This window comes from Parasteatoda tepidariorum, chromosome 10 (assembly GCF_043381705.1).
Source record: "Parasteatoda tepidariorum isolate YZ-2023 chromosome 10, CAS_Ptep_4.0, whole genome shotgun sequence".
Lineage (NCBI taxonomy): Eukaryota > Metazoa > Arthropoda > Arachnida > Araneae > Theridiidae > Parasteatoda > Parasteatoda tepidariorum.
Window position 1 is genome coordinate 84,385,178 of NC_092213.1, and position 13,511 is coordinate 84,398,688.

The following is a 13,511-nucleotide window of genomic DNA, read 5'->3' on the forward strand; positions in this document are numbered from 1 at the left end:
CCGGGTTGGAAAATTTTCGACAATTGACGGTTTTATCTTGTTTTAACCATCATATCAAAAAAAAAAAAATTTGGCCTTGTTTTTGACAATTATCAAAATTCAGGAAGTTTTCAATCATGTAAAACGATTGGCGTTTTCATACGCTACGGACTGACAATACGCCGAAATAGATTGGGATTGAATTAATGGTGAAAACATTGACTAGAACAATGTGAACTGTGTCTTTCTGCATAATTCGTAGCGAAAATCAACTTGGTAAAGGAAAAATCTAATTTCGAAAAAGGGAAAATTAAGCACCCGAATTACACCCGATAAAAAAGCACCTTTAAGGGCTTTTAAAAAACGAAAATAAGCACCTTTAAGCACTTTTTTAAAACGCTACGCACCCTGTGACTAAATCAATGGAATTAAATTTAGTAGATCTTAATAGACTATTATTGTAACGGAGATCATATATACACAACTGTTTCATCACAAAAAAGTTTTATTACTTTGTTAAATAAATGTAGTATTACTAAGAAATCTACTAAAAGAAGTACATTTCATTTCTAAAGCAGCAATAAAAGATATATGTAAAAATAAGTATAAATGTAAAAAGTGCACTCCTACTTTTTTCCCTCTTCATTTATGAATCACTTCAAAATAAAGAGCAAAATAAAAAGTATAATTACGATATAGATTTAAACTTACAGTATATCCTTGCACATTTTCTGCCGCCTCTATTAGGCAGCTTAAAACTTGGGTATCATCTAATAACATATTTATTTCACATAATCAAAAATATCGGACTTCCATATTTTGTTTGTTTGGGTCACATGTTTAAAGTTCTGTTGCCAGTTTCAATCTTTCAAGTTATTTCTTCTCAGTTAGTTAAGTTCTATTTGAGATTATTATATATTTAAGTTTATTTTCTTTTTCGAATTAAAAATTAGAAAAAAAATATTGAATAATTTTATGAGAAGTATTTATTAAAGCTTCAAAACCGGGAGATTTCAATATCCTGACATGCGCCAAAATTGTTGCCAAAATTTGGCGAGATTTCTGCGAGTCCCTGCGGGTAATTTTTTGAGGAGGCGTGGTCAAAAACGTCAAATAATGACGTTTTCGCTTATACTCAGGAGTGGGATGAGCTTCATGACGTGCGAGTTGTATGAATTCCAAAAGAAAGCAGTTCTTCTTTCCCCGTGTCATAAAAAAATGGAAACTATACAACAAATATTATTTATTTATATCTATATATTTTATAGGTGTTTTGAGTTTTTTAAGGAAGTAAATATAAATAGATTCTTAATTGAACGCTTTTATAGTGAAATTGAAGAAAAGAATCATCTTTTAAATGAATGTATTTTTAACAAAATGATTCTTAACATTTTCTTAACAATTATAGACTTGCAAAGCACGTTTCAGAACTAAACATTTATTCCAACAACTCATGAAACTCACACTGTTTGTTCTGGCATAAAAACTATTGTAATTAAACATTGAAAAATAAGAAATTATTATTATAATTTTTTTTTTCAATAAATTTATGTTACATTTTATGCTAAATTGACGAAAATATTTCGAATAAAGGAAACAGCGTTTTTAAAAAAATCACGCGTTAACTGAGTCAAAAATCACTTACTGTTATTAATATAAACCCATATAGCAAAATAAGGTTAATTTTAACTCAGCAAAAACCTTTTAATGTAAACCTAAAAAGGTTCGTTATGCGGTTTACGTGTAAACCTTCTAACCTTAAAACGAGATCTGAGACAATCTGCTCCATTCTACGCACATTACCCTAATCAAAAATCTTGGAAAACAACCTTCTATATAAAAACCTTAAATCGAGGTTGACTTAGGGTTTTCAAGCTTGAAAAAATTCTTTAATAAAGCTAGTCTCAAGGTGAAAATAATCTTAAATCTAGGTCATTATAAGCTTTCTTTTCTCAACGTCTTGTATGCTCACCTAAAATCCACCTTGTCATGAAATTTTAATGGACAATGCAATTTGATCCTATCGCTAGCGTGAAGTCAGCTAAAACGTCATTATGGACCTAAGTGACAACGCTTTTTAGAAAGGTTTAAAAAATAATTTTTAATCCATTTAGGATGAAAGGTTTGAAATTACAATATATTTGCTTTATTGAAAAAAGGTTTTTCCGACACATTCCTGCCATAATTCCGACACATGTTTGCCATAAGGTTACATGCTTTCTGTGAAGGGAACTATCTTGTATAGCACTGGGCAAACTAGAACTTGAGGAGAATTTTTTGAAATTCGTGATAGGACTAACCCACATTTGCCTTATACCCAAGTAGCACATGGATATTGTAACAGCTTTAGTCTACATCGACCGACATTGTCAATACTGGCGAAAATCGACATTGTTTGTACGATTCCCGTCGATTTCACATTAAAAGTCTGTTCGTAAAACTTTTCATTTTGAACTTTATTGTGCTCTCAAATCAAAATTAATCATTTAAAAGACAAAAAATTACGCCAAATTGTTATAATTCCAAAAAATAAATTTAAAATATAAATTTAGAGATATCCGAAATGCTCAGAGATATCGATAGACGTTCCCCAACGTTATGACAATATCGAACAATATTGTTTCGCGATATTGAATATACGTTATAAAAGGGGTCCATTTTTATATAGTACAATGTTTCGCTACGATATTGTACAATGTTCAAAGCTAAGTTTTTACGATATCGTTTTTGCAAATTGTGCTACTTGGGTATGGAAAGGAAAACCATTAAAACATCTTTCGGGAATCCCGATGGCAATCAAATTTTGACCCATCATTTGTCAACTACTGATGATATTTTACGTCAGCACTGCTACCAGTGCAAAATGGGAGCAGGATTCGTAACGACCAGTCGAAACGATAGCAGGGATTCAAACCTCGGTTATTTCATCGAGATGCGGGCCCTATACCTTCACCAATCAACATTTTTGATNATGTATAGTTGGAACCATCATGGAAATGTATAGTTGGAACCATCATGGATTGTTGGTTCATGAGAATCAAACTTCTCTTGATGGTTAACCATCATAGTTTTAACCATGAACTCTCTTGATGATGGATGTGTGTGTGTGTATAAAAAGCAATGCTTCTAAATGCTTTTGCAAGCTAAAATAAGACGTTCGAGATTATGCAATTTTTTTACCACTTTCTATGAGGAGGATACTTAACAGTTTGATGAAGTTGTGATTATTTTAAGATTTTAATTTGAAAAAATATTTTCGCTATACTAATAACACTGATACATGTGCATGTAATTTTTGTTCATGCATAATATTCACGTCTAGTTTAAAAAGTTAAAATTAGTTAATATTTTCTAGCATTTCAGCGATATCAATGGTAGTATTTGTTAATTAATTCCAAATATTTTCCAGTCTTAATGATAAATAATCTTCCTACCTACCACTGCAGCTTCGTAAATAATATGATTTCGATTTTTTTTAACATCACATGATTCATAATGTTAAAAGTAGCAATAAATTGAAACTACTATTGTCTCTTTAATATTCCTACAGCTATGCTTTTTAAAATCAGAAATTGATTCAGATTGTTGATTTTTTTAAATAAAAAACTATCTACATTTTTTACAGTCTTATGTATTGAAATTTTACATTGGTAAAATTAATTGACTATATTACTATAATACAGAAGGTGTGCCGTGATGACCACTCTTAATATATATTTTTTTACGATGCTGATCAGATGGTAGATGAATAAGCTTAATTATTAAAAAATTTAGTAAATAACAAGATCAAAGAATGAGTCTATAAATTATTTTGTAAATCAATAAATGAGTAAATCATAGGCTGTTCTGTTATTTTGATTTACTATATCATCAATTCTCTCATTAATAATCAATTACTATATAATTACTAATAATTAATTACTATATAATCAATTCTCTCATTTATAAATTTAATAAATCATTAATTCTCTCATTTAAAGATTAATTAATGATTAAATAATCCGTTACTAATTGATTGATTTGTCATTAATTTTTGATTCATTCGCTCATTCGTTATTGGTTCGCAGAATCAGAGAGTCGTTGATTTAATGAGTCTCTTATACTTCGATCTGCTTATTTCTTAATTTTTGATTCATTTATTTATTTATCAACAAATCTATTGATTCCCTCATTAACAATTTCGTCCAGTTATTAAAAAGCTGAATCGCTCATTAATTGTTTCTTTAATTTATTGATTCTCTAATTTATAACTCACTGATTTATCGATACGTCAGTTTATTCACTTATTGATTTGCTAATGTATTGATTAACCAATTCATAGATTTGCTGTTCACTGATTTGATTGATCACTGATTTCCTGTTTTGCTGATTCATTGATTTTATTGTTTCATTCATTTATTGATTCAATTAAACATTTATCGATTGATTCAATGATTCCTTAATTCTGTTTTGGCTGATTCATCGATTCATTGTAAAATTCCTTCTACTTGTAGACCACGTCGATAACACATCTAAAATAAAAATAGTTTTTTTTAAAATTTTTATGGATTTAAATAATTAAATTATAATTTGATTTATATGAATTTGACTTAAATTATCGTCTCTTTTTTTAATAAAAATTTAATAATGATGCCAACTTTCTCTACTTTTTGGCGTTATAAAAATATTTCATTTCATAAAATTTTTTTTCTTTCTTCAAGTTGATGTATGTAAAATTGAAATTCTTTTTTACATTTCATTCGTTAAAGAACTTACAGATGCTATAGAGTAAGTACCACTAATGTTTTAAAGAGAGTTTTATTTTTTAGCTGAAGCAAATTCTTATTACTATGTATTTTGAAATTATTTTATTATTTAAAAATGAAAATATTACTTTCACAAATAAAAATTTATATAAAAGAGTAGGGAAATATTGGATTGGTCAACCCTCAATCTCTAATTAAGGAAACATTCCAATATTAATACATTGGCGTATGGAGATATTAAATTTGAAGTAAATTAAGAAATGTAAAAACAATGACATAACTTGGAAATATGAACAAAAAATATACAGGTGCAGATCGATATTCAAGCATAATTTATTCATTTACAATCATTTTGATGTTTGTATACATAGACAGAATATAATAATTTTTATGCAAAATCTTGAAACTTAAATATATTATACTTCTTATACATATCACTACATATCACTTCGCATATATACTTCTTATACATATCACAGCCTTCATTAAAAAAATACAAAATATTCACTCAAAAATATGATATATATAGTATGTTTTTGCTACTAAGAGAGTGCATTCAATTCAAACTTATTTTTAATTTTGCAGTAATTTAAAATAAAAATTACGCTACCATATGCCTCAATGTTTAGAGTTTTGAAATTTGGGATCATCGGAAAATAATTTTCAATATTTTAATAAGATACTAAATTTCTTGATATACTCTGCCTCATCTGAATTAAAATTTGCAATATAACTAAATTACTTTTTTATAAACATAATTTACTACTTGGTAAAAAGATTAATATTTCACTCAGTTTGGAAAAAAAATACTGTCATTTTTTTACAAATTGTAAAATGTTGGTGAGTATTTGAGAAAAAGCAATATTTTTATTACATATTCATTATTATATTCATCATTATATACTCATTATTATAGATTTTCTGGGGCTATTACTCTAACTACATCACATTTTTCAGTTGAAAACCCCTTATGTAAAAAACACAACAAGATTTAAAAAGATTATACACAAATAAAACTTTGGAGCCTTTTCACAAAATAATAATTGTTTTATCACGCACAGGTTCTTCATTCTCAAAACTTGAAACTATACACATTCCTTGTTTATAATCTGTTCTTGAAATTAGTACATTTGAAGTTGGAGAAAACTGTTTATAACCTTCTAAAATTCTGGTAATTTCGGCAGAATAAATACTTTTATCAATAGGTTTTGCACTAGTCATAACAATATTTTTTTCCTAAGCCTCTTTCTTGACTAAAAGCATTGAAGTTGTTGGTGCCTTTGTGCTAATAAAAGAAGATTATAAATTATGAAATTTATGCTAGTAAAATGTATAAGAATTGAAATAACTTAAAATTTGAATACTTACTTTTTTTTAAAAAAACATAGAAAGATTAATCAAAGCAAGTCATATTGAATTGTTATTTTTAAAATACAATATTTAAAAAAATTGCGAAATTTTTTTTCTTATCCAAAAAGAAATTATTTTTTTTAAAAACATTTCATCATCTGAAAAATATTTCGAGACCAGCTGTTTAAAAGGGGGGGGGGGTATTTTTATCTTAAGCCTCCTTTCACCCACAGAGATCCCGGAAAGGAAAGGGAGGTTCTGATATTTTAAAATATTATTATTATTTTATTTTATTTATTTATTTATTTTTGCTGATAAAATGTGTCTAAGCACCTAAGAAGAATTTCTCCTCATGAGAAATAGAGAATTGAATTTTATGCAAGGCGACCAAGCAAAAAAATTGCAGAAGGAACTGTCAACTGTTAAAATATTAAATGAACAACATGATAATCGCTTGGATAGATCAGAGTTAGTGTTGAGTCTAAGAGGGCGTGATATGGCAGCTGATAAACAAACAAGCAGTATTCATATGGATGGTATTATGACTCCACATGTATACTGTTTGTGCGGGTTATCTTTTTTACTAAATTTCTTTTGTTTCATAGAAGCAGATATATTTCAGAATAAAAAAATTAATTTTATAATTAGGAAAATATTTTCAAAAAAATTATTACTTTAAAAATACTGTAAATATTATAAAGAATACATATGACCTTTTTCATGATCAATGAAAACTATCGAATTCATGTTTATGTAGACTCCCCCCCCCCCTNAAAAAAAAAAAAAAAAAAAAAAAAAAAAAAAAAAAAAAAAAAAAAAAAAAAAAAAAAAAAAAGATTGCGTAGAAAAATAGGTTTCGAAAGCAAAGTATTTTTGAGCATCTAAGTAGTTTTTTTTTTATTTATTTAGATTTAATTAAGAAAATATTTATTAACTTTTTAAATCCGATAGTTTGCTTCATTTAAAATTTGTTTCCCTTAGTTAAAAAATATTTTTAAAAAAATCTGCTTTTTTTTTTTAATCATAATAAGAAATCTGCTTATTTCTAAATGATATAAAAAAAAATCTTATTCTTGTCAGTATTTTGTTCATAATTTCAGTAAGATTCTTGGCGAATAAAAAAATTTAGCTCTTTGCTTTCTTTAGCGCCAATATTGGCCACTTTCCTTCCTACCTTGTGCACCCAACCAACTTAAAGAAACCCAGTTTCCATGACAACGGGTTCGGAGTATAATTCGATTTGAAAATTTTACTACAAAAGCATTTAAGAAAGCATAGACAAAAATTCGTGCAATTATGCGACATTACAGACGGGAATGAGCAATATAGAACATGAAAATCAAAACAGAAGCACAGATATTGATAAAAAGTTTTAATCCTAACAGCTTTAATCATACTTACTGTTTTTTTTCTTTCTGTTCGATAGAATGAAATTAAAACACGGACTTCGAAAATTTTCAAATAAATTTGGTGGAAAACTATGCAGCTTAAGATTGTCGTATTTAGCGTTTATTTGTCACTGTTATTGCACTTTCTGGGCGCACAAAATGGATGTATCTCCTTATTTACTGAAAAAGAGCTAATATAGATTTTAAAATATATAATTATTCATGCAATGAATATAATTTCCTAGAAGAAATTTGAAACTTACTCTTTTAGAACAGACAACAAAATTTTTAAAGATGAATTTATATACATTTTAAAATCTCATACAATAAATTCAAACTGTATTGAATGGTTCTGCAATCATACTTAATAAATTAAAGTAAGAGATTTTAATTTCTAAGTGTATAAGGAGATTCATAATGCTATTCAATTTGAATATTAATTAGTTCTTATATTTATTATATAAAAGCTAGCTAATAATGCTTTAATTTATGTTTAATAATTATTATTGTACTAATTTGATGTTTCACCAAAACATGGTTGTTTACCTGAAATTCATAACATTAATATTTAAAAATATTATACTGAAACGTACGGAAAAATATTTCAAACAAATAAAGAAAAATATAAGAATAAAATTTAAAGCAAATTAGATTTAAATAAATGCGTTATTCTTGAACGACCATTGATGACGCTATTTTATATTTTGTACAAAACTTTAACATTTGTCTTAAAATTAGTATGAGAAATATACTGGAACTGATTTATGATTGATTTACATTTTGTGAATGTACTACGGAGAAATGATGTTGGGGAGGAGCTACAAAAAGACGTAGCAGAAGGCAACGCCGAGGAATCCAATCAGAGAGCTCAAAATCTCTTGAGGATACTGTAGATGTAAAGGTAGTTTACATGCTACCGGGAGAGCTGTGTTAAGTTCACCAAATTTTGAGCGCTTGTTGCTCGAGCTGTATTAAGTTCACCAAATATTGAGTGTTTGTCGTGAGAGCTGTATTAAGTTCAGCAAATTTTAAACTTTTGTCTTGAGAGTCATATTAAATTAGCGGTTGTGCGTGTGTCCTCTCCTGTAACGTTGTTAGTAGTCGGGTATGCGCATTATCCCGTTGTGTGTGATAGAGACTGAGTAGCAACAGCATGAGGAGGACTATAACGCAGTCACAAATAGCAAGTCAACTTTTCAATGTGTACCATTCCACGAAGTAAGCGCGTCCTAGTCGAAATGGGCGTTACTATCGAGGTTGGAGATGTCACATCACGTCCGCAGATCACCAACGTGAGGATTGAGCTTTCGACTTCACCAACATTCATCTTTTGAAAGGTACTTTGTTTCGACTTAGCATGTCTTATGCACTAGTGAACTGATGTTTAATAATCACGGTGGTAGTTACGAGACATGCTAAACAATTATGACCTGTTTCAACTCTGAAATTAGCAAAAGATTCCATAGCGGACGTATGACGTAGTCTTTCCAACTCTTCTGGATCTTTTCCCAGCATTTCCCCTTGAATAGTAATTCTTACTCTGTTCTGTGGGCTGTATTAATTTTATTGTGAAGTTGGCTGTATTAATTTTATTGTGCTTCTTTAACCCTTTCGAAAGCCATGGTGAGTATACTTACCACCAATTTTTGAAGCCCATGGTGAACTTTTTTACCACTTTTAATTTAGGTTTCCATTTGTTAATAAATTCAGCTTTCTTGAAGTGCGTTTGAATAAAATTGATAGTTTAAGAAAACGTATAAAAGTATAACTTTGCAGCATTTATAAAATTTATTTTATAAATAACGAAAAATAAGAATCAATAAGTTCCTAATAGGCCGTGGTAAATATACTTACCACCAAAAAAAAAAAATGACATTAAAATTTTGATTTTTTTTTTATAAACTAAATGAGTTTTTTCTTTCTTATATCAATTACTATTCTTATATCAATTTCAATTTCGAAAATTCCTTAATTTACCTTCAGTAGAAATAAATGGCCCATTAAAGGGTTGAAGAACTTTTAAAGACTGGTAAAGTTAGCTGTTCTTCCTGTGTTCCGAGCAAAATTATAATGGTTAAATATTGTCCCAGTAAAAAAAAGAACCTTAATCTGTGAAACCGTATCTTTGTCAATGCAATAAAAAAAAATTTTTTTTTTACCTTTTAATTGGATACTTGTAATTTTGGTGTAAAAATTTGCCAGATCTTAACATCAATACCAAAATTTTTAAGAATATGAAAGACTCACAAAAAATAATAAACCGTTTCCAATTTTAATTCTAAGGTACCGTAAACCGGGGCGAGTCTACCCATTTTAGTTTTATTTAATTTTCACTATTTTAAATTGCAAATAAATAAAAATTTTACCGACGGAAGACTTAGTTCAGACTCTAAGGAAGATGGCGCTGTAGTAGTTTGATCCGTTTTTATTTATTTGGTGTCTTTTTAACCGACCTGTTCAAACGTCTTTTGAGAGATTTGTATTGAAAATCAGCAAACTTTTAGTTGGTGCTCCGTAAGTATATTATTATTATTACTATTTTCACTTTGGTTAAGTGATAAACTTATCTAAGACTAAGATTACATTAATTTTATATGAAAAAAAAACAAAAAGAATGTAAGTTTTGCTGTTGTAAACAAAAAGCCAGAATTCGCGGGGCGAGTCTACCCATTCGTATTTAGTTTTAATAAAGCATAATAATATAATTTAGAACTTTGTTTATATTAAAATTAAGTCATTTTAAATGAATTTGAGTATATTATTTTAATTCTGCATTGATAAATTTATCATTAATAAGAAAATTTATAGGTTAAATATAAATGTAAATATAAAATATGTTTATTTTACCTATTTTTTCAATTTTTATATTACAAAATTAACTTTTTTTATTTAATGCAAGTTAAATAAATTATTATTTATAAATTATTATTACCTCCCAAAAGAATGGGAAAAGGATTTTTCATGATTCCCAATGTTTGAATTTCGATTTTGTTAATAATCTTTAATTATTATTATTTATTAATTATTTAATTGTAAATTTATATTAATTTTAATTTATTTTTATCAACAATAATCAGAAAAAAATGTTATTTTATAATGTTAATGATTATAAAAACAAAACTGTGATCAAAATGTGATAATCGATCAAATACTCAATTTGTGTTATTTTATGAATAAAAAAATGGAATATATAATAAAGTTATGAATTTTACTTCATAAATATCCTATATAGTAACTAAAATAACAATTTAATAGTAAAATTTGATTATTTACAATGTTAACATTCATTTTAGTAGAATGGGTAGACTCGCCCCATACGAGAGATTTGTCAGCAGTTCTATAAAAATATACAGTAACAGCGTAACTGTTAATATTTTCTAAAATCGATTTCACAGCTTTAAAGAGGGATAAATAGCGATTCCGAAACACCTATTAAAAGCCTTTTTTCTTTAATATTTACAAAAGTTTGACCACTTGAAAGTTGACAAACTGAAAAAATGGGTAGACTCGCCCCGGTTTACGGTAATATTGTTAACAAGTAAAGTTACTTCTCATTTATTGCTTACTAATTGTGTCACAAGTTCCTTAATTTTATTATTTTTCAAATCCAATTGGTTAGTAGAGTTGATTATTTTTCTTACATAAAATTATAATAATTATATATTTCGTGAAAAAAATGTTCTTAGTCGTTTTTTTCCCTTTGAAAATATCAACTTTTAAGGGAAAAAAAAAAGAAAGATGAGAGGTAACTATACCGGGTGGGAGAGCGGAACTTCTCAATTTAATTTCTTACGTCATTTATAAATTAAACTTAATTAGAAGTCACTTAAATAGGAAATCATTTAAAAATTAAGCTTTATGAGAAGTAACTTAAACAAGAAATCATATAAAAATTAAATTTACTGAAAAGTTAATGGTAATTTTATTAATGAAAGAAACCTGAAGATAAAAACAAAAATAAACGAAATTTTTTTTTCTTCATACAAGGTGAACGAGATAGGAACAAAATGCAACTCTTTTATTTATTTTTTTTTTTCAAAAATATAATCCTATTAAAAATACATGCCATACAGAAGTTATTCAGCTTTAATAAATTGAACTTAAAAAAATGCTATACTGAAGGAAAGAATTTTTTTCCAAAAATATTCCAAATCTGCAAATCGTTTTAATTCCAGATTTAATAAAAAAAAAAGAGGAAAACTAATGAAATTCTTCTCTCTTGGGAGACGCATCTAAAGTAAAATTTTATTTGCCAGAAAAAAAGAATTAAACAGCTGATGAATTATTCATAAGATGAATCCTCCAAACTCGTCTCATTCGTCGAACGAATGGACCACTGCTGCCAACCATTCACGGGTCAAGAGATATGATTGGAGCAGAGGCAATTAAAGTTCCTTTGTGTAAAGAAATCGTTAGGTAATGACACACGATAAATGAAAGAACCAATAAGCTTTCTTCAATCTTTAATGTAAAAAGTTTCATGCTATCTAAAAACGTATTGGTGTAAATCGGTCACAAAATTATACTTTATTTTTACTGAATTAACTTTTGAGATATTAAATAAAAACGAGCTACAACTCTCAATACACAGAAGGGATTTTTGCTTGATTAGAAAAAAAAAAAAGATCGTTTAAAAATTTGTATAAAAGTTTTTGTAGCTTTCAATGCTCCTTTTTCTTTGGAATAAAGTTCATTTTTAAATATTAAAGCGTTTTTCAGTCCGTAAAATATAATTGTACCTGTATTGTAATATTCGATTCATTCGATTCATAGTCCACACAATTTTCTGAGGAAATGTCATTTATATCTTTGATCTTTTTGTTTGTAGGGGACAGAATGTTGTCAAAATTTGAGAAAATGGAAAATATTCCGACAGGAAAAAATTATTATTTTTACTTATTTATTTATTTATTATTATTTTTTTTTCTTATTATTTTATTGAAATCTTTTATACTTCCTTTCCATAATTTATTTATTTATTATTATTTTTAATTTTTTTTAAAATTATTATTTTACTGAAATCTTTTATACTCCCCTTCCATAGTTGATTCATTATTACTTTATCCTTTTTTTATTATTATTTTATTGAAATCTTTTATACTCTCTCCCCTTCCATAATTTATTTATTTTTTATTATTTTTAATTGTTATTTTACTGAAATCTTTTATACTCCCCTACCATAGTTCATTTACTTATTATTATTTTTTATTATTATTTTATTGAAATATTTTATACTCCCCTTCCATAATTTATTTATTTATTATTATTCTTTACTTTTTTATTATTATTTTTTTGAAATCTTTTATACTCTCCCCTTCCAGAATTTTTTAAACATATGCCCTAGCAAAAATGACAATAATGGTGATAATGATTTTATTAAAAGATGGTTTTAGCCTATTTTGACTTGACAATGATTCCGTTCTTGCAGATAGGATTTTAAGAAAGCGGTGACTGATATTTTAATCCCAGTGTCTCTCACAGTACAAATAAATATTCTGTTTAACCCCTTAACGATCGGTTAATTTTCAAGAAAACGGTCATAAAAGTGCCTATTTTTTGACTTTTGTATTTGTATTACGTATTTGATTAGTGTTGCAACTAGTTTAAAATAAACTAACTATCTACAATTACCTTAAAAATATCCTGGTACTGCCATCAGGTGTGTAAAATGAGAAATAAAATTTTTTCCGGGCAAAAGAAATGGATTAGTTTTATTCTTATTGGCGCGTTACCACTGAAGGCTCCAGCCCGTCAATATCACGGGAGCGAGAAATAGCGGGCGAAATCTCACCCCGTCATTTTCACAGGCGCGAGAAGGAAGGGGTTAAAACACATATTTTATTTTATTTTATAACCGTCGTTGAATAGCCGACCCAATTTTATGAGCTTACGACTACTAATGCTCAACTCCGTAGCTTTGTTATTTTGAAACCATTCCAGATGACGAGGGAACTCCTAGATCAAGTATTGGGAGAAATTCGCCTTCGTGGAGGACTTTTTGATGGAGCTAACCCGCATTTGCGTTACATGGAGAGGAAGACCACGAGAA

The 13,511-nt window shown here is 27.8% G+C and overlaps 1 protein-coding gene and 1 long non-coding RNA gene across 3 annotated transcripts in view; both read right to left on the bottom strand.

Annotated features, from left to right (window-relative positions):
* The window catches only part of LOC107454696 (PX domain-containing protein kinase-like protein), a 45,578-nt gene extending 44,552 nt beyond the window's left edge, over positions 1-1,026 (bottom strand). For both annotated transcript variants that reach the window (XM_043049632.2, XM_043049633.2), the window contains exon 1: positions 691-1,026. In XM_043049632.2, the coding sequence (XP_042905566.1) occupies positions 691-759 (69 nt within the window). In that variant the 5' untranslated portion in view covers positions 760-1,026. The remainder of the gene's footprint in view (positions 1-690) is intronic.
* Positions 1,027-5,039: 4,013 nt separating this feature from the next.
* The window catches only part of LOC122270810 (uncharacterized), a 27,092-nt gene continuing 18,620 nt past the window's right edge, over positions 5,040-13,511 (bottom strand). Inside the window, exon 2 of the long non-coding RNA XR_006226003.2 lies at positions 5,040-6,009. This is a non-coding gene — a long non-coding RNA (uncharacterized lncRNA). The remainder of the gene's footprint in view (positions 6,010-13,511) is intronic.